At 36.5% G+C, this 27013-nt stretch overlaps 1 protein-coding gene across 1 annotated transcript in view; it reads right to left on the bottom strand.

Annotated features, from left to right (window-relative positions):
- Positions 1-27013, bottom strand: part of MED13 (mediator complex subunit 13) — a 102673-nt gene that overhangs the window by 49337 nt on the left and 26323 nt on the right. The window contains exons 4-9 of the mRNA XM_028519075.2: positions 20634-20779; positions 19680-19877; positions 17803-17997; positions 17156-17318; positions 16853-16963; positions 5912-6595 (exon numbers count right to left, since the gene is read on the bottom strand). Coding sequence (XP_028374876.1) covers positions 5912-6595; positions 16853-16963; positions 17156-17318; positions 17803-17997; positions 19680-19877; positions 20634-20779 — 1497 coding nt within the window. The remainder of the gene's footprint in view (positions 1-5911; positions 6596-16852; positions 16964-17155; positions 17319-17802; positions 17998-19679; positions 19878-20633; positions 20780-27013) is intronic.

The following is a 27013-nucleotide window of genomic DNA, read 5'->3' as shown; positions in this document are numbered from 1 at the left end:
TTTGGCAGAAAGTTCAAAAGATATTTATCTAAGAAATGCTGTAATAAAGTGATGATATAATAAATGATGTAATAAAGTTTCTAAAAAAATTAAAATTAAAAAAATAAAGGGAAACTACTGAAGGGTTTTAAGCAGCAAATGAGTAACAATATTTAACTTACAATGATCACTCTGACTGCTGTATAGAAAATAAATGTAAGCCCTGGCTGGCGTAACTCAGTGGATTGAGCGCAAGCTGCAAACCAAAGCACCGCAGGTTCACTTCCCAGTCAGGGCACATACCTGGGTTGCAGGCCACAGCCCCCAGCAACCGCACATTGATGTTTCTCTCTCTCTCTCTTTCTCCCTCCCTTCCCTCTCTAAAAATAAATAAATAAAATCTTTAAAAAAAAAGAAAAGAAATGCAGAGAAGTACAAAAATAAGTAGACCAACCTTAGTTTCAGACAGAAGCTGAGGCTAGCTTAGACTTTTATATTCATCCAGGATAGACTTTATTATCATCCACAGATAATTAAGATCTTTTCAGACTTGTTTCCAAGACATTGTTTGCTTTCATGAGACCTGTTGACTAACTACTAAAACAAATAAGCTATCTTCCATAATCATAAGAATATCTGGAAGTTCCTTAATTTCAAATCCAGATTAATTTTAATTTAAAAAAGATCACACTAGAAAACATTTAGATTCAGAGTACTAAATGGAAAAAAAACCCCACAAACAAGCTTCTGGACAAGATGGCGACATAGACAAACATGGATTAATTACAACTAAAATATAGAACCAACACTCAGGAACATCATAAATTGAGTTGAATAGAAGTCTAATAACTACAGAATTGAAGAAACCACATATGTTCAGACTGGTAGGAGGGGCAAAGACATGGAACGGGCTGGCCCCACAACCACATGGACAAATATTTGGGAAGGATACCTCGGGGGCAAGGAGTCCCAGACCAACACCAGAACCCCAAGCCCAGGATTCCAGTGCCAGGAAGATAAGTCCTCATAACTTCTGGCTGCAAAAACAAGGTCAGATTGGTGGAAGAAACTTCTGGAACCCCAGACAATTCCTCTTAAAGAACCTACACATGGACTCACCTACTCAGACTCAGACCCTCTGAGCTCCAGCACCAGGGAGACAGCTTGAAAGGCACCAGTGGTATACAGTCTATTCAGGGAAAGACTGAAGTATCTGGTATCGGGGCAAGCAGAGGCCACTGTCCTTTTGCTGAGCCCTCCCCTCAGCAAGAGCCAGCAGCTGGTGCCATATCTGAGACTCCATCAACCTGGCTAACACTATGTGACCCACCTTGGAGATCTACAGAGGCTCTACCCCACCCAACTTACCTGGCCCACCAAAGCTTCTTTTCCACAAGAATGGCTGGTCTTGGCTCCTAAATCCTATCAAACAAGCAACAGCTGGCTTTAGTGAGCCCTAAAGGCAGCCAAATTAGAGTCACAGCTTGACTGCATCTGGGAATCTCCAAGCCCAGCACCAGCAGCAGCCACCTCAGACAGCTTTATAGCTCAGGCAGGATGCCCCAGGCAAAACACAGTGGGGGCTGACTTTGGCCTGCACCACCTGGGACATCTCAGGACCAATGTACCCAGCGCACAGCTACAGATCAAGTCAGAGCACCACCACCCTACTCCTGCACAGCTGATCTTCCACGGAGGGTGGAGGTTGGTGGTCAATGTTCAGAGCCAGTCCTTGCAGCTCACTGGTCTGGGTGAACCCCTCTCATTGATCTGCCAACAGCAACTAAGGCTCAACTACAAGAGGAAGGTGTACTCAGCCCACACAAAGGGTGCATCTCGAGTACCCAGCTTGGGTGACAGAGGAGGCTGTGCCACTGGACCCTACAGGACACCTACTACATTAGGTCACACTACCAAGACACAGAGTCATAGCAGCTCTACCTAATATATAGAAACAAACACGGGGAGGCTGCCAAAACAAGAAAATAAGGAAACATGGCCCAAGTGAAAGAACAGATAAAAACTTCAGAAAAAGAGCTAAATGAAATGGAGATAGGCAATCTATCAGATGCAGAGTTGAAAACAATGTTTATAAGGAAATTCAAGGAACTTAGGACCTCAGTAGCATGAAAAGGATCCAGTCAGAAAGGAAGAACACACTATTTCCATGGGTGGCAAACACAAGGGCTTCGGGGCCAAATCCAGCCCTCCACCTTGTTTTGTCCTGTCTAGCACCTTGTTTCTAACAGGAGCAATGCCAAGCTCTCGTTTAACTGTTAAGGAGTACCATATTTTTCAGACTATAAGATGCACTCCCCTCCAAATTTGGGAGGAAAATGGGGGGGGGGGTGTCTTATAGTCCAAATGTAGCTTACCGCTTACCTGGCTTGTGAAGAGGTACAGTGGAGCGGGGTCACAGGCTATTAAGTACTTTTACTACATTTTTTGCTTCAAAAAATTTTTTTCCTATTTTCCTCCTCTAAAACCTAGGTGTGTCTTATGGTCTGGTGTGTCTTATAGTCCTAAAAATGTAGTAGTTACATTTCTATAGCCCTAAAATTACATTTGGCCCTTTGAAGGCAATAGTGAGGCTGATGTGGCCCCCTGTGAAAATGAATTTGACACCCCTGCATTAACCGAAATAAAGAACAATTTACAGGGAAACAAGAGTAGGATAGTTGAAGCCAAGAATCAAATCAATGATTTAGAACATAAGGAAGCAAAGGGGTGCCAGAAGAAGACAAAGAGCAAGAAATTGGAACTCTATCTGAAAAAACAGTAAAAGAAAACTTCCCTAATTTGGTGAAGGAAATAAACATACAAGTCCAGGAAGCACAAAGAGTCCCAATTATGATGGTTGCAAAGAGGCCCACTCCAAGACCCATCATTGTTAAAAGGCCAAAGGTAAAGAGAGACTCTCAAAAGCAAGAGTAGTTAGCTACCGGAAGGTTGCCAGATACAGATAGGATGAGGGAGGGAGAGAATGGGTGAAGAGGTGAGGGGACTAAGAAGTACAAATAACTAGTTACAGAATTGTCATGGCGATGTACAGCACAGTACAGGAAAAGGAGTAGCCAAAGAACATATACACAAGACCCATGGACATGAACAATGGTGGGGGAATAGCCTAAGGGAGTAGGAGGTGCTGGGTGGAGGAGGGCAAAGGGGGAAAAATCAGGACAACTGTAGTTGCATAATCAATAAAATATAATTTTAAAATAAAACAAAAAGAACATAAACAAAAATACAAAGTGCTAGACAAGGCACACAGGTTTGCCTACTGAAATAATAATGAAGGACTTTAAAAAGAAAGTAAATCTCGTCACAGCCAGGGGGCTCAGTTGGTTGAAATGTGGTCCTGATATGCCAGGTTGCAGGTTCCATCTCTGGTCAGGGCACAAGAAGCAACCAATGAATGCATGAATAGGCTGAACAACAAACTGGTGTTTCTTTCCGCTTCCCTTCCTCCCTGCCTCTCTCTAAAAATCAATAAATAAAAATTAACAACAAAGAAAGTAAATCTCTAACAGTAGGGACAAATGAGAGAGAGCCTATAAATGAACCAGACATATTACTTAGTCTCAGGGAAGCTCAAAATCAATGAAACAGAGCAGAGAAACTTCATGGCCTAGATAGAATGTACAAGAAGAAGCTAAAGGCAGACTATATAAACAACAGGAGAGCCAAACTGCTTACAAAACCAGAGAAAATCTGGACTTGTATCTCTAGACAGAAGAGAAAAAATAAGAGCTGAAAATAGAGGAACAGGAAAGGTTCCTCTTACAAGAAAAACGAATAAACTACCTGGTGAAGACCTAAGATCTGTCATCCTCTTCAGTCTAGAATTTTAGATACCACAAGGCCGCCCCTCCAAAACATCCCCTACCCCATTATTATAGAGCGAAGTGTCTGGAACTGATACATAGTATACACTAAAATATTTATTGAATGAGTAAGGAAAGCCTGCCAATTAACAAGGTTCTACATATATACACACAAAATTTCCAATCAGTATCTCTATGTCTTCATTCTAAAATGTATAGAAACAATAATTGTAAGAACTATGGCAGCAATAGTAAAGACAAAGACCAAAATAAGGCAAGTAATTCTGATGGAAAAAACTACCAGGCATTAAACAAGAGGATGCTATTAACAAAAATGTTTAGGGGAAAAAAGCATGAAAATAAATATTAAGACTTCAAGAAAGGGCTAGAAGAAAACTGAGAAATCCCCTTAAAGTACAGAGAAAAAAGACAGATGAAAATATAGATGATGTTCAACATCTGAATTATAGAGATTACACAGAAAGTGGCAAAAAAAAAATTGAGGTATCATCCAAGAAAAAGAGACTTTCCCAGTGGCAAGACAAAAGAGAGAGAGAGAGAGACTGACTTCAAATTGAACCAATCCTTCTGAAATGCCCAGTATAAGGACTGAATAAAGGATCACTATACCTACACATTCTCTTGTTCAATTTCAAAATTCTAAAGCAAAATAAAAGACCTAAAAATGCTTTATTAACAGACTGAAAAGGAAAAGTAATCTTTGCACTCCACTTGGACTTTTAATGAAAATAAAAGGTAGACTGTTTTACTGAAAATAGCAATGTTTTGTAGGTTGTTTTTCACCTTTTAGAAAAATATACAGATAAAAATGCAAAAGGCTTATGGGACAGACTATAAGTGTAATTAAAACAGCTATAGGGCCCTGGCTAGCATAGCTCAGTGGATTGAGTGCAGGCTGCAAACCAGGCATCACAGGTTCGATTCCCAGTCAGGGCACATGCCTAGGTTGCAGGCCATGACCCCCAGCAACTGCACATTCATGTTTCTGTCTCTCTCGCTCTTTCTCCCTCCCTTTCCTCTCTAAAAATAAATAAATAAAATCTTAAAAAAAAAAAACAGCTATAGGAAGTAAAGGGAGACCTGAAAAAAAGCCTACTTCTGCCCAAAATATGTCAGATACAAAGTGGACAAAGAAGGCAAACAACAGAATGGAGGAATACGGCTGTAGCACATATTACTAATACAAGACTAATAGTCAGAATATGCAAAGAAGAAGTCAGGGGGAAATGGACTAAATAATATGAGGCACAAGCAATTCAGAGAAGAGGAGTCCTAAATGTCCAATAAACATGTTGAAGTAATGCTTAAACTCATTAGAAATCTGGACAACACATATTATAAGACAATAAAATGCCATTCTGAAAACATATTAACCTAATTAAAAGTCTCATAATACTAAGTACTAAGAAATATGTAGAACGATAGTCATTCTTATATTCTGCTGGTTGATGACGGTGTAACCTGGGTATAATCTAAAAAGTGGTAACAACTCTCAAATATGGAGATATACCATGGCCCAACAATTCCAGTTTAAAATGTATTCCCTAGAGAAATTCTTATACAAGCATACAAGAAAATGTATACATGAAGTTCACTGCTACATCCTTTGTAACTGTGAAAAACTGAAAATAACCAACATGTCCAACCTCAAAAGAGTAGATGGTATATTCAAAAAAGAAATTCTACAGAGCAATTAATATCAATTAACTGGAGCTACATCTGTAAAAACATGTATAGAAATGATAAATACCAAATTCAGGAAAGTGGAAGGAAGAATGGAAGAAGAAAAACAGTACATTCTAACTGTACGTCATATTCTTAAGTTGGCTAATTGATCAACTTAAATCTTTAACTTGGTTGGTTGCTGGATAAATATTAATATTTTCTCTACTTTTTTTGTGACTAAAGTATTTCATAATAAAGAGCTTCCCTGAGGAAAGAACACAGGAAAAAAATTATGCAAATATAATACTCAAAGGATTTCTTATGGAAAATCCTATCCTGAAACCAATTCCGGAGTCCTAGTATTAAGAACTTCATTTTTTCACCCTTAGTTTATAATAGTGACTATTAAAAAAAATACATACTCTGTAACTGATGTTACACTTTCCTGTCCAAAAGGTCCAACTGGATCATCCTTGAATTTATCACTTGGAAGTTGAGGTGGTAAAAACTCTACATCTTTTTTCTTTGGAACCTTGTAATACTTCCAGGCTACATTAGCTTCATCTTCTTCCAAGTTTACTGCTGTACCAACATATATTGTAGGTTCTACAGCTTCCTGAAATTGAGCTGGGAAAGACTGGGATAAACTGTCTATCCTATCTTCCATTGGTTTAGAAGGAACCAAGGGATCCGGTGTTGGCATTTGATAAAAATGTTGACTTTGAGGGGTTGAAGGTGTTTTAGTCACTCCTTCATCAACCACATCACATGGGTGAGGACTAAGTGGGGGTGGCTGAGGTGAATTTGCCATTTCAGTGCCGTGCATCTGAGGAGTCTTTGCTACATCATTAGTTCGGATATTTGAGAATCTCACTTGACTGTCTGGAGCAGATATCACAAGTCTTTGGCTGGCTGAATCTGTGTCCATGACAACATCATCACTAATAGATACACGATGGTGAAAAGGAGTCAGGGGGCGTTTCTGTGGTTTTTCACTCTTTTCCTGCTTTTCATTGGTCTTGTGCTTGGGAAGTATCTGTTGTTGCTGACTTAAAGATAATGTCTGTCCTTGCTGTCCAGGGTTTCTTGGTTTAAGATTTTTGTGCCTGAAAAGAAAAGTTTAATAGTTATAGTATCACAATATATCAAACATGTAAGTTAACACCAGACATTTCAGATCTTTGTTTTTCACACACAATCCTACAGAATATGAATTTACATGAAAAAATACTTTGTTCAGTGATCTAAAACAAAGAGCACGGAGAAAGACTAATCTGAATATCTTCATATCTGAATAAATACTGAGATGAGATTCTAGTTATTTTAAGATACAAAGGTATAAAAAAAAGTCCTGAAATTTATTCATTTATCAATACACCTGATATTTCACAGTCAGTACCTATAAATCAATGGTTTAGCTGAGCTCAGTCATCATCTACAATTCTATACACAGCAACTGGCCAGAAAACCTATCTGACTGAACTGAAGTTAAAACAGTCTGGATAGTGCTGAAACGAACAGATGGCCCCCATACTAAACCTATCTTCCTTCTTCCAAGGCTTACCACTGCACAAAGAATCAGCTGACTGGAAAAGAAAGTGAAAATTCCTAAAGAAATTTTTTCCCCATAATATGAAGCAATTCTAAACTGAAAAACAAAACTGTCCATCTAAAATACCTAATAATTTTGTTCAGAGTTTCAAATTTCTTTCAATGTAGTAAAAATACTGTGCACTTTGAGATTTCCAAACCCAACAAACAATTGATTTATATAAAAATGTTTTTAAATGAAAAAAACTAGAAAAAATGTGGAAGAATATAGAGTTGAAGCATTCAGTCTTCATTAAATCTTTTTAGCTTTCTTTTAAAATTTATTTTATAATGATTTTGTTATATCAGCTATAACCAGAAAGAATTATTAAAAAGCATTTTTTTGAAGAACCTTCTCTATTAAGGGAATGTGGTGCTGAGACACCATTTTGTGCAGAGCCTGGGACATCTTACTGTGCATGGGAGGAGGGCATGAGGAGAGGCCTAAAACGTTATAAAAGTGTAGTTATGTCAAAAGATAATAGGAGAAGTCCACCATTACCATGATACCAAAAGCAAAGACATTATGAGAATAGGAAGTCATAGAACAATACCCCTCAAGAACATAGATGTAAATTAACCAAATATTAACAATGCAGCACTATGTAAAAGGATAATATATATCATAACCAAATGGGATTCATCCCAGATTGTAAGGGTTAACATCCCAAAGATAAAAATGAGCCCTGGCTGGCATGGCTCAGTGGGCTGAGTGCCAGCCTGTGAACCAAGGGGTTGCTGGTTCAATTCCTGGTCAAGGTACATGCCTGGGTTGCGGGCCAGGTCCCTGGAGGTGGACACATGACAGGCAACAAATACTAGTGTTTCTCTCCCTCTCTTTCTCCCTCCCTTCCCCTCTCTAGAAATAAATTTTAAAATCTTAAAAAAAAAAGAAGATAAAAATTGCTGTGTATAATGCACACCTTCCCCCCAAAGGTTTTTGAGGGAAAATAAGGATGAACATTATACATGGGTATAATGACTACAAGCCATGGGTAGAATAATCCCATGTATAATGCACACAAAAACACGAGTGCACGTTATACATTACAAAATACGGTATTTCTCACAGTAGCAGAATGAAGAGAAAACCATATAATTATCTCAACAAATACAGGAAAACATGACATAATTCAACACCTATTCACAAAAAAAGACTTAGCAAGTAAGAATATAACTTAATCTGATCAAGGACATCTATGAAAAACTGCAACTAATATACTTCATATTGGGAAGACTGAGGGATTTTCTCCTTAAGACTGGGAACAAAACAAGAATATTAATTCAACATTTCTATTCAACAATTTTATTGAAAGTTTTAGCCAATACAGTAAGTCAAGAAAAAGAGATTTCAAAAGAAGAATAAAGATTGTCTTTATTCATAATAAACATGATTAGAAGCTTTACAATGAAGGGGTCAGGATGATTACCACTTCTCAATATTAACATTAAAAGTGGGACAACCAGACATGTCTCTTCTGATGTGACATGATACAACAACAAAGCACCATCTATTAAGTATTCTCACCAAAAATAACAAACCTAAATCTAAACAAGCATCTAGGTCAGCAATGTCCAAGAGAACTTTTTATGATGGTGAAAATGTTCTGTATAGGACTATTGAGGACTTGAAATAAGACCAGTGTAATTGAGGAATTGAATTTTTAATTTTTAAATCCAATTATTTTAAATTTAAATAGCCAGCAGTACTCCTGGCTGGCATAGCTCAGTGGATTGAGCCCAGGCTGCAAACCAAAGCATCGCAGGTTCGATTCCCAGTCGGGGCACATGCCTGGGTTGCTGGCCAGGTCCCCAGTAGGTGCCATGAGAGGCAACCACACATTGATGCTTCTCTTTCTCCCTCTCTTCACCTCTCTAAAAATAAATAAATAAAATCTTAATAAATAAATAAATAAATAGCCAGCGGTGGTTACTAACATAGCTACTAGTATTGAAGAGCACAGCTCTACAAGTACCTTCCATTTACAGAAGTGCAAGGGATAAAAGAAGTTAAATGACACTAAAAGAACAAATTAAAATACACGATATATCAAGAAATCCAGAATGTGGGACAGTCTATAGAATAACTGACCTAGTTTCTCCAACCAAGTGAATGTCATAAAAAGAGGGTAGGAAATTACAAGAGAGACCTGAAAGATGTATACAACTAAACGTATACTCCTCATTTGGATCCTAGTCAAACAAACCAATGAGACACTGCTGAGACAAATTTGTAGAGGGTACCAGAACATACCAAGAAAATAGTGTGCCTTTCATTAGGTGTGATAATGGAATTATAGTTATATTAATTTTAAAATGTTAACATTTTCAGAGTTGCATATTGAAGTAGAAATGAAATGATGACATTGAAGATTTGCTTTTAAAATCTTCAGCAAGAGTGTAGCATAGAGGCCTGGCCAAATAAAGTAGTGTATCCCCATAGTATTATGGAGTACTATGAGCTTAAAGGAAAAAAAAACAGTACATCTATATATGTGCTAACATGGCAAGATACCCAGGAAAACTGCTTATCAAGAAAAGCAAGTTACAGAAGAGTATACATGGCTGATTTAGTCATATGAAGGAAAGCAGGCAGGCAGATCTGTATACATACATAGGAGGAGAAACAACTTTTTGTTATTCATGTGCATTATTTGATTTTTTAAAAATAGCATTGTAAAAAAATTTTTAATGAAAGGAATTGGCCACTAAAAAACAAACAGCAGGTCCTACTCAATGTAGAAATAATCTCTTATCTCACCATCCTGTCTTTGAACACTTCCAATGACAAAGACCATGTTACTTTATAAAGAAATGCATCCCACCGTCGAATAGCTTCAGTTATTAGAAAATAATTTATTTGTAATAGAAACTTCCTTTTTCTTTATCTTCCAGTCATTAGTCCTATTTCTAACTCTATTTCTAAAGCTGTGAGGTCCAATAACAGTATCCACAAGTCACATGCGGTTAGCTAGGCACATAAAATGTGGCTAGTCCAAACTAAGATGTGCTACTGGTGTAAAATATACACCCATTTTGAAGACATGTTATTTAAAAATAATGCCTAATATCTCATTAATGTTTTGTGTTGATTGTATGTCAAAAATGATTTTAGATAAATCAAGTTCAGTAAAATATATTTAAAAGTTTTTCATCTTCAGTAAGAGAATAGGACTAGATGAATCATATATTGCAAGTAAATATGAGTGGTCGATATACAGGAATTCACTGTCCAATTCTCTTACTTTGTGTGCAGGTTTGAAATTTTTCAGAACAGAACAAGGTAGAACTAAATGCTAAAAATAATAATAATAATAGGCATGAAAATAACGGGAGCAAGATGAAAGTGTCCCAAGGTCCTTGTTAGATTCGCAGAGACACTGATTAACTTTAGACTTTAAGGAAAGCAAACAATAAATGTTTAATTCAATTAATAAGAGAATCAAAATAAGAGTAACTTCCAGCCAGGGGAAAAAAAGGAAAAAAACACAGTCAATAATCACAGCAGGAAATGGGAAGAAAAAAACAAAGGAAACAAACAGAAAACAGTAAGAAGGTATCATTTATCAATTATTCAAATATTTTAGTGTCTACTACAAAAGTTCACAAAATATGGTGTCCGTGGACTCTTTCAGAGATTCTACACGGTTCAAAGCCATTTTCCAAGCACCAAGACATTATCTGCCTTTTTCATTATGTTACTATTACAATGATGGTGAAAAAGCAATGCACAGTGAAACAGCTGGCAGCCAAACACGGAGCAAGGCAGTGGTACTAACTAGTAGTAGCAATAGTAGTAGTAGTAGTAGTAGTAGTAGTAGTAGTGGCTGTCATTATTTTTTTCACCACCATACAGTTTTTTTTCAAAACTTGTTTCACTTAAAAATGTCCCTCATGAAGACAGTAAAAATGATTTTTATTAAATTTCAATCTTTGCATATAGTTTTTTATATTCTATATAAAGAAATAATAAGTACACATAAAAGCACCTGTGCTGTACATCAAAGTACAATGGCTGCTTTAAAGAAAAGCACTTGTATAACTGAATTACAAGCTGAACTAGCCATCTTTTTCAGGGAATACCATTTTTATTTTTTAAAAAATCATTGACAGATAAACCATGGTTATTCACATTTGGTTACTTAGCAGACTTGGTTATTTGGCAAACTTGGTATTTGGGTCTCAATGAACAAATGAGTATATCATTTTAAGGATGAACAAATGATAAAATTTGAGCTTTTAAGCAAGATTTAGAATTTGTAAAATTTTATCTATCACAGAGAGCTTGACAGCTTTCTAATACTTTAAAGATTTTTCTGATAAGATTGCCAGTGATAGTAATAAATGCAATCTTCAGTACTACATAACAAATGTGCTAATATTTAGAAGTTCTGCATAACTCAGTGAACTATTTTCCATATGATCAATGCATAATATTACAAAATCATGCATAAGTAAAAGACTCAGTTATTGGTGAAGTATAAGAATTTCATTAATAGGGCTTCAGATTCCACACTGAGCCTTTAAGTGGCTACCACTCCTCAAATTTTGGTGTAGCATCAAAAAATATCCACAATTATCTGAAAAACTATTAAAACACTTTTCCCTTTTCTAATTGCATAATGACATGAAGTTGAATTTTGTTCACATACTTCAACCACGACAATATCCAACAAAAGATTGAATGTAGAAGCAGGTCAGAATCCAGCTATTTTCTACTAAGCTCAACATTGAAGGGATATGCAAAACTAAATAACAATGCCCTTCTTCTATTTTTATTTTTGCTACTATTTTGGAAAATAGTTGATTTCTATAAAAGTATTTTATTCATGTTAATATGCACTGATTTTGTTATTATTTAATAAATTAAGTAGTACTTTAACATTTCTCTAAGATTGATATAAATAGACAAAACCTGCATAAATAAAGCACTTTGGTGTCCTCAATAATTTTTAAGAGTGTAAATAAGTTCTGAGACCAAGAGCTTAAGAACTGGTAAAAGCTATGCAAGGCACTAAAAAGGGACAGGGTCTCCAATAATGTAAGGTAAACTACCTGGTCATATTCCAATAATACAAGGATATGAAAAGAGCCATACATTCCCTTAACCCTTCTATAAAGGTAAAAAACTATTAACTCATGCTATATACTAATAGCAGTGGCTCTATGAAATTTTGGTAACATTAAATTGCAGCCCCTTTCTTCTATATATCATGTTGAGGATAAACAAATAAAGCTAGTCTTTTTTAGAGAGAACTAAATTTCATACTAGAACTCAACCAAATTGGGACTCTTTCTTAAAAAGTTGTTTTTAAACATAATCCAACATAGTAATCCCTTTAGATTCTTTTTCTTACTAATTAAGTTCTTGTATTTTATTTAGTGTTAACACCTGAAACTTACTGTCTTGATCTATAAAAATATAGCCTTCTAAGTACAAATTTTCTTATGACATTCCACCAGACTAAAGCCTAGTATCAATAAATGTGCAATATTAAATCTCACTAATAACTGAAAAATGCCAATTAAAACAATTTTATGCTTTCCACTTACTGCAAGGACAAAAATAAATAAATTTTGGACAGCTCTCAGAATAGTGAAAGCACAAGAAACCCAGCACTCTCATATGCAAAACGTGGGAATGAAATTTGTAATATCTTTCTGAAGTCACAAGAAGTGTTTAAGTAGCCCCTTTGGCCCAGGCTCAGTTGGTTAGAGCACTGTCCTGATACACCAAGGTTGTGGGTTCAATCTCCAGTCAGTGAGCATACAAGGAGCAACCAATGAATGCATAAGTGGAACAACAATCAGTGCTCACACGCACGCTTGTGTGCACTCACACTTGCTCACTCTTTCTCTCTCCTTTCCTCTAAAAAAGAAATGAATAGCCCCCTTGCCCAGAACTCACTCTCATATCACCTACCTAATTTTATGTCCTTCCTAGCACTCAACACTCTTAAAATTTTTTAAGTTTTTTTAAAAGATTTTATTTATTTATTTTTAGAGAGGAGAAGGGAGGGAGAAAGAGAGGGAGAGAAACATCAATGTGGGGTTGCCTCTTGCGTGGCCCCCAGTGGGGACCTGGCCTGCAACCCAGGCATGTGCCCTGACTGGGAATCAAAACTGCAACCCTTTGGTTCGCAGCCCGCACTCAATCCACTGAGCTACACCAGACAGCGCTAAAATTTTTAAAGTTTAAGAATTCTTTTTAAAAACAAATTATCTGCCCCATTCCCATTACAGTGCAGGAGCCTTGCTCACTATTATGTCCTGACAACATCTACTACAGAGTAACTTTTCAAAAAAATGTAATAAATAGCTGATAGTCATAGAAGTATGATTTTTTTTTAAGTAAACAAAGAGTCTTTGAAAACAGCCTATCTATCCATCAAGCCCCAAATGATTCAATATGCTATGGTACTTACATTCAATGGAATACCAAAAAGTTTTTTTAAACAATAAGGCAGATCTACAAGTAACCAGGAAAAGCTAAGACACATTAAGGGGCGGGGGGGGGGGGGGGGGGGGGGGGGGGAATCCCAATACATCAGTATTATATTTGTGTTGGGTAAAGAAACACATATACACACAAAATTACAAAATAAAGTATGCAAGGATAATATCTAATTGGCAAAATAGTAGCTTCTAGGGAGAGAGAGTAGGATTTGGAAAGAGAACGTCAACTTTCTTTGTATAATAATTTAAACTCCTTAAAATCACATATACTAATGCAAATTGCTTATATAAAAATGCAATTTTCCCCCTCAAATCAATTTCCAAGAGATGCCAACATATCAGTCAGGGTGCAGTCCTGTCTTTCACACAGAGGAAATTTACTACAGAGATTTAGTTCCAAAACAAAAAACAAACAAACAAACAAAAATAAACAGAGGAAAGTCAGGCAACCTAGAGACTAGTAAAAAACAATAGAGAGCCTCAATCACTTCTAAGACTGAAAAAACATTAAGGTAAAGTAGCCTCAACCATATCACAGAAGCTTAGGATGGTACTAGAACCACATGGAAGAAGGGGTTGTTGTTAATAGGATTCAGAGCTGCTGCTGGAGTTGGCTCAAGATCAGGGTGGGGAGATACCTGGGTTTCTTTCCCTCCTCTCATCAACCAATCTTCTATTAGTGCCCACCATTAGCCAAACCCAGAAAGCAAGTAAGCCTAATGAAATCATCACATTATACACCTTAAATGTATACAATATTGTCAATTATTATCTCAATAAAGCTGGAAAAAATGCCTGTAGAAAACAAGGGAGCTAAGGAAATGTAACTATTCCTCTTCAGTATAGATAGAACACAGCAGGGAAAATGTAAGACAGATTTGAGAGCAAAGAGGCTCCTCTATTCTACGGCAAGACAGTATATACACGTATGGTGGCTCAAGTCTTTTCAACCTTATTTAAGAACTAAATAAGAGAACAATATTTGAAGGGAGAAAAGAGGAAACCTGAAACCTATAGCACAAAACTAAAGAGTAAAAAAAAAAAAGTTATGTGATCGGAGTGGTCAGTTTACCAAAGCAAGTCATATGTATAAATTATACAAAATTTTATCACACCAATTCTACATATGTCTGGGAGGAATTTCTGCAACTACAAGAGGCAGCAAGTTTTTAAAGATAAAAGGTTCATCTCAGAGACCAAGAATTTAAACTTAAACTTATGTTTACCAACATGCATTTTGAATGTCTTCCTCTAAAACCATTTTAGATAAATTTAGTTAAAATCCACACCTTTCAAAAAAATAAAGCAGAAGTCTAGGTTACAAACTAAAAAAACAAACAAACACTGCTTGATAAAAATTCCAATACATACAAGGAAAGAAAAGTCTAATTTCATTTAAGCATTCTATTGGTCTTAGATGAGGGACTGGCAAACTTATTCTGTCCCGAGTGTAAAGGACCAGATGGTAAATATTTTAGGCTCTGGGGGCCATGCAGTCTGTGTTGCAATTATTCAACTCTGTGAAAGCAGCCACAGTTATTATGTAAATGAACGAATGTAGCTTGGTTCCAATAAAACCTTATTTATGAACACAGTGAGATTTAAATTTCGCATAATTTTCACATGGCACAAAATATTCTCCTTTAAATCTTATTCAACTATTTAAAAACATAAAAGTCATTTTCAGCTCACAGGCCATACCAAACAGGCCGTGAGCCAAATTTAGTCAATGGATCATCGTTTCCTGACCTTTGGTCTCAGACAAATAATGCCGTGAAAACTTGTATTTCAAGACTAGGTTTGTTTGTTTGTTTGTTTGTTTCCCCCGTAGGTGGATATGGTTTTTAACTCTTTTTAAACTGTTAAACAGGAGCTAATATATCCATATTTTTACTCCAATCGATCAACAACAAAGGCAGGTTTTCAACAAAGTTGCCAGACTTTAAAAAAATTACGTAGTCTCACAACTCTGGCTGGTGTGGCTCAGGGACTGACTGAGTGCCGGCCTATGGACCAAAAGGTTGCTGGTTAGGTTGCTGGTTCGATTCCCGATCAGGACACATGCCTGTGTTGCAGGCCAGGTTCCCAGTTGAGGGTGTGAGAGAAGCAACCGATTGATATTTCTCTCACACACTGATATCTCTCCCTCATTCTCCCTTTTCTCTTTCTCTAAAAATAAATGTTAAAAATCTTTAAAAAAAAAATTACAGTCTCTCATCCAAAGAATCTATGCAAGAACACACCAGAATACTTGAGTCTGTCACTATATTCAATCAGAGTTAATGTAAGGAAAGTCATGCCCCTAACCTGCAGGTAAAGCACCAAAAGGGGTGGCCAACTATTTGCTCACAAGGCCTGGTTAGGGATGTTAAGAGTATTACTTGTTTACCTGATCACAAAAGCATTCGATCTACCTTTAATCTGTAATAAAATAAACTCTAGGCAATATAACCTTAATGTCTCTAATAACCTAATTTAATCAAAGGCCCCAATATGCACAATAAATACAACTGCCTAAAGAATTCCAAGTTCATAATTCTTCTACTAATCTTTCAATCAATACACTCGATTACAAAGCTTTTATTTTCACAGTACAGTTTTGGTCTCATGCTGAATGAGACCAAATCTTATTTTGCAAATATTATTTCCACATCTCACCTACATCTTGCCCAAAGGGATGTTATATAGAAACTACTACACAAACCCTATACTATTGTTAGTATTAAAAAGATTGTGGAAATTTTTATCAAGTAAGTATCTTTTTTATGAGAATCCTGGGAAAAATTTCTTGGGCATAATGCCACCCATGAACACTTCTCAAGACATGTATGCCTTTTACTTTATAGATGCTGTATATACTATAATAAAGTATGAAATTCTTTTATTTGGCTGTGAAGCCAAGCATTCATAGTCCAGCCCTGGTAACTGTGTTTGTATGTACTTCCATAATCAGCTCCAAATTACTAAACTCTTTTTCCTCAAATATTCTCTTTTGACTTTGGCCAGGTAGCTCAGCTAAGTTAGAGCATTGTCCCAAAACCCCACGGTAGTGGATTTGATCCCCGGTTAGGACATACATAAGAATCAACCAACGAATGCATACGTTTAAGTTGAACAAAAAAGTCAACATTTCTCTCTCCCACTCCTCTCTAAAACCAATAAATAAGTTAAAAAAATTTTTTTAAAAACACCCTAACACACTGTGTTTATGGAAGCTTCCCCAACGTTGGGGCATAAGTATTCAACAGCATAAGGAACTGCCTCACACACATATATGTATATAGATATCAACTAACCAAAAGAAAAAAAAAATGTACCTCAAACAGCAGCAATTTGTTCTTTGTGTGGCTTCAACAAAATCCCAGGATGCTACTTTATCAGCTGTCTCTTCTTCACACAGACCACTTGATGAAACTGAATACTTCCTCCTAAGATTTGAAATTATAAAATTATTTAGAATTCATAAATTTTCTGTAACCCTGAATTAGGCATTAAAATTGTATTTTTAAAAATCAGTTTTCTGAATTAAGAAAATTTCACACAAATGGCTGTTTATACTATTTACAAGTAACTATTCTAACAACATGTAATTTTTAAACTTGAAAAATGAAAATACATACTTGTTCTGTGCTCTGTTCATATTGCATTCTTGCCAAACTCTATCCACCACATGATTTGCTAATTTTCTGGGTAATTTCCCACCATGATGGCTAGTACTATCTGAATTGAAACCATCAGATACTGAAGAAAATTTGACCCACTTCTGAGCAGACTGAGGATCAACTGAAAACAAACAAAAAAAGAATAAGCTGTAAAAGAATAAAGTTGATTTAAAGTAATATTATCTAGGTTTTTAGAAGTAACTTAGTGATACAACTTGCCCCAGCTACTTGGTAAGCCTTCTTATATTTTGAGGCAAAAAAGGTTCTTATTTGACATGTATGAGCAGAAAGCAAAAAATCTGAACAAGGGATGTGAATTGGACGATAGTGTTATATAATGCTGATTTCCTTACTCAGAGGATTAAATGGTAGTTACATAGGAAGGTGTTCTTAATTTTAGAAAATACACTGAGTACTTAAGGCTGATAGAGCAATTGCTTTCAAATGGCTCAGAAGACAACTAATGATGTTAATAGTTTAGGAAATCCAGATAAGGGAATTCTTTGTACTGTTATCTGCAAACTCTTCAATAAATTTTAAATTAAATGTTTACTATATTACAAATAAGACAATCACTAGAGCTAACGAAACAGATTGTAACATACCTGTCTGGACTTCCTCAGGAGATGTGGGTGGTGTGAGAGTAACCGAAGACATAGCAGGATCTCTTGTGGAAGCAGGCACTTGGTGGACACCCAAGCAAGAAGTTGAACAGTGAGAGGATCCCACAGAGCTGGGAGTAGGAATGTCTGACTGAGAAACTAGAACAAAACATGCTGGGTAGATCATTCGGACACCAGCTTAAAGGAAAAAAGACAGGAAAACCAATTACTATTATGATTGTAGTAGCATTGATTTCACTCAAAAATACCGTAAAGGAACAGTAGGTATAATATAATCACATTTAAGTAACAATATATTTAATATACTATTATAAATATATGTTCTTTTGGCAAAATTTTTCTGGAAGAAACCACAAGAAGCTGTCAGCAGTGGTATCTTCAGTGTGAGAGACTCAGAAGAAAGCAGCTTCCTCTTTTCACTTTTGGATTTTCTAGTCATGAAAATGTACTACTTGCACTACTTTCTTTTAAATCCTTATTTGCAAATTTGACCAACTATAAGGTATATTAACATTAATTTTTTAAAGGTTTTATTTATTTCTTTTTAGAGAGAGGGGAAGGGAGGGACAAATAGATATCAATGTGTGATCAGTTGCCTCTTGCAGGCCCCCAACTAGGGACCTGGCCCACAACCCAGGCATGTGCCCTGACTGGAAATCAAACTGGTGACCTTTCGGTTTGTAGGCCGGCATTCCATCCACTGAGCCACACCAGCCAGGGCAATTTTAAAAGTTTATAACAAAGGTAATCTGAGCACTAGAATTATGGACCATTTTTTGTTTTCTTCTTGATGTGTCTCTATTTAAAAAGCCTAATATATGTTTGTGTTTTGCAACTGTTTTTGTCACAACTGCTCTGATAGTAATGTATTTATTGAAACTGAATGTTGATACTCTTATTAAAAAACCCAAAACCACAAATAAGGCAATCTTCATATATAACATTACCACATGATTCCATTAAACACAGTGTTGCAGATTCTAATCCCAATTATCTTCTCAATTATACATTTCCTACATCTCCCATGTCTAAGGTAGAATATACAGCTTCATCCCATTGTTAGGCTTGGCTTTGTAACTTGCTCTGAAATGTTAATGCATGTGATATATGTCACATCCCAACAGAAGCTTTAATTTAAATGTGCTTGCAGGATCAGTGCAGCCTCTCTTACTTCTGTCCTCTCCCTTGAGAATAGCATATTTCAAATACAGTTTATGTTGTTAACCTAGGTCCCCAAAGGAGAAGACATTTAGAATATAGCCAATATGAATAGAGATGACCTGGGCAGAACAGATGAAAGACCCAAGTTCTTTAGGTACATGCTATGTTCTGCCTTTTAAGCTATCAGAGGTGATAGAATAACCAAATGTTAAAATACTGTATAACAGTTTGTCAACTTTTCAGCTGCCAAATATTATTCATTCACAATTATTTTCTTCCATCCTTTCTCATGCTCTCCTTTTGATAAGACTATATTCCCCTGCCCCAATGACTTTGCCTTGGCTATGTGACTAGTTTTCTCTCATGGCATGTGAGTAAATGTACCCTTGTAGAAGCTTTAAATACAATTACATTGTTAGACTCGGTTCCTATTATTCCTGTTCTTGTGAACAGCATGTTCCAGATACTGGGTACTGTTTGAACCTAGGTTGCAGTATAAGAAGATACAAGCAGCTGAACCACAACCAAGCTGAAGTCCTTAAGTAATGTCCTTATTTCCTAAAGCAGGAAATAAGGAAGAAATAAATGTTTGGTGTTGAAAGCCACTAAGGTATTACAGTTGTTTATTACTCAACAAAATCTAACTAATACATGCAATCACATATTTTCCCCTTAGCATTAATACTCAGAATCCATACCAACAAGAACTTCTACGGCAGCTAAAGAATCATCTTCCCAATCCATATCTTCCTGTTTTTCTTCAGACATCTCCTTCAAGCAAGATGAGATAGGATAGAACTGTTTCCATTCACCAATTAATTTTTTTGTGGCTGAATCGGACATCTTGAATGCCTGTCCTGTGAGAGTGCCATTTAGCCCAAATGGGCTTAAGATAACTAGAAATCCAAAACAGAATCAAGTAAGTAACTAAAGACTGTTACATCAAATAAGATTACATTGAACAGTATGGCAAGTAATTATGCAATTCTAAAAAAGTTAAAGGAAAGCCATAATGATCAATTTATTGTACTTCATTATTGTGAAGATAAGTACAGCATTGAGTTTATTACAAAAACTTAAAATGTGTCTACCCCCAAATCTCAGATGGACAGAATTTCACAATGAATTGCAAAGTTGTATATTCTTCAACTTACCCTGATTTCACTAAGGAAAAGCAATTTGAGGGAAAACAATGTGACTATATATATTTAAGTACTTAATATGCAATGCCACATACATTTTTAAAAAGCAAATACTAGGCTCAGGAAGTCCTTAAAAATAAATCAGCAACCTTCTAACATATTTCCTCTAAATAAATTATACTTACGGCTCTGTGTTAAATTTAAAAAATGGCGTATGTGACCTGACATGCAAGATGACCAGGAAAACATAAACACATATGTCTGCTACTTGCTTTTTAAAAAGATACTCTTTAAAATATGCTGCCATTCAAGTTACAAGAATTTTTAAAATAATATCTATTAAGAAGTTATTTCATTGACTTAGTACTCTAATGCGGAAGGAAAAAAGTAAACTGTATCAGAATCATCATTAGGATAAATCTCAATCCCAAAATGTCCGAATACCAACTTTGATAATTTCCTTAAAACAACAGTAAAAGATCAAATACCTAAGCCAACAAAATAATCTACCTTGAAATGGGCTATTAGACTGTTGGGCAAGGGTGATATGCTCTTCACTAAGAAGGTACACAGGTTGATGTTGGTTAATTTCCACACTGGTACAAATATTGCTGTCTCCATGCAAGAAAAAGGTGAAACAGCAGGACAAGTGTTCACTAATAAAGGAAAAAAAGTTGTATTTTAGTGATAATATGACAGAAATATTAATTTGCTTTTCTTTAATATGAAGTTATACCACAACAATGCACATTCTTTAACCCAGAAATTCTACTTCATCATCTGAAGGAAAAAAATCACAGGTATGATAAAAGATTTAGCTATAAGAAATGTTCTTTGCAGCATTCTTTATAGCTAGAAAAAGCTGCAAACAGAGAAACCAGGTACGTAAGCTAGGTATACACATACATACAATTATAATATAGCCACCAAAATAAGTAAAGGTATGAACAGGGTTTGATGAAAAGGGTAGGCTACCAAAATAATCTAGTCTCAATTTTTTAAAAGAAAAGTTTCTTTGGTGAAAAAAGTCTAGGTATGCAACAGAATTAAGGGTGACCTAAATTTTACTTTTGTTGACTTTTCCTCTATATAAAAAATTAAATACAAATAAATTTCCTCATTGTATTATTTCTAAATTGGGCTGCATGCAATCAGTTAAGCATTAAATGCACAGTCCTTCCCTCAGCCCCAATGAAGTTATTTTAAAGCAATGATGGCTCTTACAATTGAAGACATCCTATAATCAAAGCTACATGCAAAATAGACAATCTTATAAAATTTAGATATGGCCTGGTATACAGGTAGGAAAATAATAGTTCCCAAGAAAAAGAAAGAAGACATGTCCTTAAAGATAAAATTTCAAAAGATCAAGTGGCCCAGAAGAAAATATTGTACACTAAGATTGTACTTTTCTTATTCCTTCTCCACACATTTATCTTATAATCCAACTTAACCAGTTATTTACACTAAGTTCAATGCCTGTTGTATGTATCTATAAGCCCTCTTGAATTATTTCTGGATAAGGCAAGGGCATAATTAAAAACTAAGGTATAGTAAAATACTATAGCTCACAGAAGTGGGAAAACAGAAAGTAGGAAAGTGGTGAAGTGTAATGCAGAGCTGAGAATGTCTTCACTAAATATACATAGAGTGGGGCAAAAGTTTACATTTGTTCATATGGAAAATACAATAATTTTTTAATATTTTATTGATTATGCTATTACAGTTGTCCCATTTCCCCCCCTTTACTCCCCTCCACCCTGCATGCCCTTCCCACCCACATTCCCCCACTTTATTTCATGTCCATGGGTCATACATATAAGTTCTTTGGCTTCTACATTTCCCATACTATTCTTATCCTCCCCCTTTCTATTTTCTCCCTACCATCTATGCTACTTATTCTCTATACCTTTTCCCCCTCTCTCCGCCTCCCACTCCCCTGTTGCTAATCCTCCATGTGATCTCCATTTCTGTGATTCTGTTCCTGTTCTAGTTGTTTGCTTCATTTGCTTTTGTTTTAGGTGTGGTAGTTAATGATTGTGAGTTTGCTGCCATTTTACTGTTCTTATGTTTTATCTTCTTTTTTCTTAGATAAATCCCTTTAACATTTCATATAATAAGGGCTTGGTGATGATGAACTCCTTCAACTTTACCTTATCTGAGAAGCAGCACTGTATCTGCCCTTCCATTCTAAATGAAAGCTTTACTGGATAGAGCAATCTTGGATGGAGGTCCTTGCCTTTCATGACTTGGAATACTTCTTTCCAGCCCCTTCTTGCCTGTAAGGTCTCTTTGGAGAAATCAGCTGACAGTCTGATGGGCAATCCTTTGTAGGTGACTGTCTCCTTATCTCTTGCTGCTTCTAGGACTCTCTCCTTCAATTTTACCTTGGCTAATGTAATTACGATGTGCCTTGGTGTGTTCCTCCTTGGGTCCAACTTCTTTGGGACTCTCTGAGCTTCCTGGACTTCCTAGAAGTCTATTTCCTTTGCCAGACTGGGGAAGTTCTCCTTCATTTGTTCAAATAACTCTTCCACTTGTTGCTCTGCCTCTTCTTCCGGCATCCCTATGATTTGAATGTTGGAACGTAAAGTTTTCCTGGAGGTTCCTAATCCTATCCTCATTTTCTCAAATTCTTATTTTTTCATTCTTTTCTGGTTGGATGTTTCTTTCTTCTAGTCCACACTGTTGATTTGAGTACCAGTTTCCTTCCCACCACTATTGGTTCCCTGTACATTTTCCTTTATTTCACTTAGCGTAGCCTTCATTTTTTCATCTAATTTGCAACCAATTTCAACCAATTCTGTGAGCATCCTGATTACCAGTGTTTTGAACTGTGCATCTGATAGGTTAGCTATCTCTTCATTGCTTAGTTGTATTTTTTCTGGAGCTCTGATCTGTTCTTTCATTTGGGCCATTTTTTTTTTTGTCTTGACACGCCTGTTGTGTAGTGAGGCTCGGAGCCTTAGGTATTGACCCGGGGCAGGGTAACCCACGTTGCTGTGTTGTGACACTCTATGTGGGGAAGGGGTCTGAGAAGGAACAATACCACTTGCTCTGCTCTCTGCTGGCTTTCAATCATTTCTCCTGCGTCCCATAAGCAAAGTGGGCCTTTCTGGTGCTGATTCCCGGGTGGGTGGGTTTCTGTACGTTCTAGGACCCTGTGGGTCTCTCCAACAAACTCTCCTGTCAGGCTGGGAGTTTCTTCCACTGCCTCAATCCCCACAGGTGTTTTCAATCAATGGTTTGAGGCTTTATTTTCCTGCAGTGGGGCCCTAGGTTATGCAGTCCATCCCGCTCCCCAGTTGTTTCTCCTGGTTTATCTGCATGTGAATGCGGGACCACTCAGTCTGCAATCTGCTGTCTTGCCAGGTCTGCCCACTGCTGCCTTGCTGGTCAGCTGCAACATTGGGTACCCCACTCCACAATCCTCCACCTCACTGGGTCTGCCAGCAGCCACCTTGCCGTGAGTCCTCTCTGCCTAGCTGCCTGTCTCTGCCCCTCCTACCGGTCTGGATGAATATATCTTCTTTAACTCCTTGGTTGTTGGACTTCCATACAGTTTGATTTTCTGTCAGTTCTGGTTGTTTTTGTTTTTAAATTGTAGTTGTCCTTCTTTTGGTTGTGTGAGGAGGCACAGATGGAGGCTACCTATGCCTCCATCTTGGCCGGAAGTTGGAAAATAGAATAATTAATAAGTAATAATATAAGAATAAACTATTTTACATACTCACAACTGCAAACCTACCTTTGTCCCCCCTTGAGTTAGAGAGGAAACAAGTAGTGAAGTTGATAGAATAAACTGAAATTTAAGCTTATTCGAGGTTAAAAAGAAGAGCTGAAAATACTATATCTAAAAACAATATAGCTAAAAAAATATCTTTTATGGTAAAGAATCAGAGGTAGTATCTATAGTTGATTAATCAAGGCCTAGAGTTAAAGGATTTATGGAATTATGGCAGTAACGACCAGAAGAAATAAATTTAAAAAACAAAAATAAAAAACAAACAAAACCTGGTTACTTCCAGGGAATTGGACTAGGGCAATAAAGAACAATCTTAATTTTTTCTAAATTTATAATAATATTCTGTGCTGCTTGAATCATGTAACTTTTAAATTTTTTCAAAATTTATGAATTCTATACATCAATCCCTTTCCCCATTGAAGGGTCCCGGTACTCTTGTCAAAGATCATTTGAACATATACATGAGAATGTTTATTTCTCAACTTTATTCTACTCAATTCATTTACATATCTGTCTTCATGCCAGTACCACACTTTTTTGATTACTGCAGCTTTGTATTACATTTAACAAAAAAAATGTTATCCTCATCCAAGGACATTTTTTCATTGCTTTTAGAGAAAGGAGAGAAACATCAATGGGAGAGAGAAACATCGACCAACTGCCTGCCTCATGCACCCTCAGCAGGCAACAAACCCACAACCTGACAAAGAATTGAACCTGCAACCTTTTGGTGCACTAGTAACTGGACAAGGGTCCAATCGAGCCACCCCAGCCAGGGCTGTATTATGTTTTGCTCACTCCTCTTTTTATCCAGGCTTTTTGGTGTGATTTTGTAGTTCTTCCCATTAAAGTGAAACATACTTCCCCAACCCTTGACTCATGCTTGTTTTGTGACTTTCTCTGGCCAAGCAGAGTCTGGAAATGAGCTTATGCAATTTAGCTTGTCCTCTAATGCTTCTTTCATCACCTTATGCATGTCCTGGCTAGCTCAATGGTCTAACATGGATGAGAATCATGAAGTACACCTCTACCCACCTATAGTTTATAGCGTGTACTAGACTAGCTATTATCTGTTTGACCTGCAGATACATTAATAACAATACATAACTAATGTTTTAAGCCCCCATATTTTGGGGGTGGTTTGTTACAGAGCAATAGCTGATACAGAAATTGGCACCAAAGGTGAGGTGTTACCATGACAAAAACCTAAATATGTGGCATTGGCTTTGGAACCAGATGATGGGTAGTAAGGAATATAAGACACTGAAAAATGGTGAGAAAATTATTATGAAGGGCTAAGAAAATGGTGAACCCATTTTATGTAATGAAGAAATACTTCATAGCATTGTTGCCTAAAATAATCTGGAAGACAGAAGATGTGTCTAATGAACTTACAGAATTGGGGGAATGGATAAAGTCAAAGTGCAATTTGGTTGTCAGCAGTTATCCTTGATAAAGTACTAAAAGAAAGAAGTGAACTCAGAAAGGAACTTGCTGATTTACAAGCATAATTTAGAAATAATACAGATAGCCCCGGGCTAGAAAATAAACTGTTTTGCAACCAAGTGATGGTGTGGCCTATAACAAAGCCTCAAGGAAAAGATCAAATTGAGAGTGTGACTCTTAATACCCTGTGTTAACACAAACATGATTCTTTTTTTTTAAGATTTTATTTATTTATTTTTAGAGAGGGAAGGGAGGGGGAGAGAGAGAGAGAGAGAGAGAAACATCAATGTGCAGTTGCTGGGGGTCATGGCCTGCAACCCAGGCATGTACCCTGACTGGGAATCGAACCTGTGATGCTTTGGTTCACAGCCCGCGCTCAATCCACTGAGATACACCAGCCAGGGCACAAACATGATTCTTGATACCAACGGAGACATCAGGATTTTTTAAATTTATTTTTAGAGAGGGAAGGGAGGGGGAAAGAGAGAGAGAGAGAAACATCAATGTGCGGTTGCTGGGGGTCGTGGCCTGCAACCCAAGCATGTGCCCTGACTGGGAATCAAACCTGTGATGCTTTGGTTCACAGCCCGCGCTCAACCCACTGAGCTATGCCAGCCAGGGCCAACATCAGGATTTTTAAAAATTACCCTTATGTTTCCATATACGTATTTTTCTCAAAGAAGTTATCTCATGTAAACAAACATGTATACAACTAATTTTGTTACTATTATGTTGGAAGGCAATATGTAGACATATTTGTGCTTTTCTTTCCAGTGTCCTCTTTTCTGACACAATTATATAATTGAGTTATAGAGCATACAGAATACACAATATGCCCTGGATGGGTGACACAGTTAGTTGGTTTGAGCGTCATCTCATGTACCAAAAGGTTGCAGGTTCAATCCCTGCTTGGGGTGTGTTCAGGAGGCAACCCATCGATGTTTCCTTCTCACACTGATGTTCCCCCCTGAGCCCCACTCCATCTCTGTCTCTAAAATGAATTTAAAAAATCCTTGGGTGAAAAGAAAGGAAGGAAGGAAGGGAGAGGGAGAGAGAGACAGAGAGGAAGAAAGGGAGGAAGGAATACACAATCTAGTTTCTGAACAGTATTTTAATTTAGTAAACCATTAATGTTTCCTTTCTGAGAGGGAAATGCCCATTATATGTATTGACACAAAACAGGCAGAAATCAATTTTCAACACATTTTTTCTCTAAGTAATAAAAAAGGGCATGAGAATTTAAAAGATAAAAATCCTAAGAAAAATTTATATTCAATTGGTTAGAATGACTATACATTTTTTAACATTAGAAGCTTTTTACAGGTTTTTTTCAAGAAACTTTAAAAAACAAATATTTCTTAGTAGAGGAGGTAAATTTAAGTTGAAAGGGAGAATTACTAACTAAAATGACTTATGTCAAGGAAAACATTAAGGAAGTGACTCAAGCAAGAATAATCTATTACTAGAGAAATTGTAATTTGATTAGTCTTTGAGATCTAGTGAGTATGCTATATGAATGATTATGAATGCTAAGTGCTTACTCAGTAACTGAATAGCAGATTTAAAAATTTGAATTGCAAATACTTCCGACAACATTTGCAAGTATAAGCAACAACGTAAAACAGTCTGATGTTCTTTATCTTTAAAAGACAAAGAGGCTAGGAGACATGAATTTTATAGCCTCATATTTACTGTTCTT

The sequence above is a fragment of the Phyllostomus discolor genome, chromosome 8 (assembly GCF_004126475.2).
Source record: "Phyllostomus discolor isolate MPI-MPIP mPhyDis1 chromosome 8, mPhyDis1.pri.v3, whole genome shotgun sequence".
In the NCBI taxonomy this organism is placed as follows: domain Eukaryota; kingdom Metazoa; phylum Chordata; class Mammalia; order Chiroptera; family Phyllostomidae; genus Phyllostomus; species Phyllostomus discolor.
Note: the sequence above shows the minus strand (reverse complement) of the source record. Positions and strands in the feature narration are given on the sequence as shown.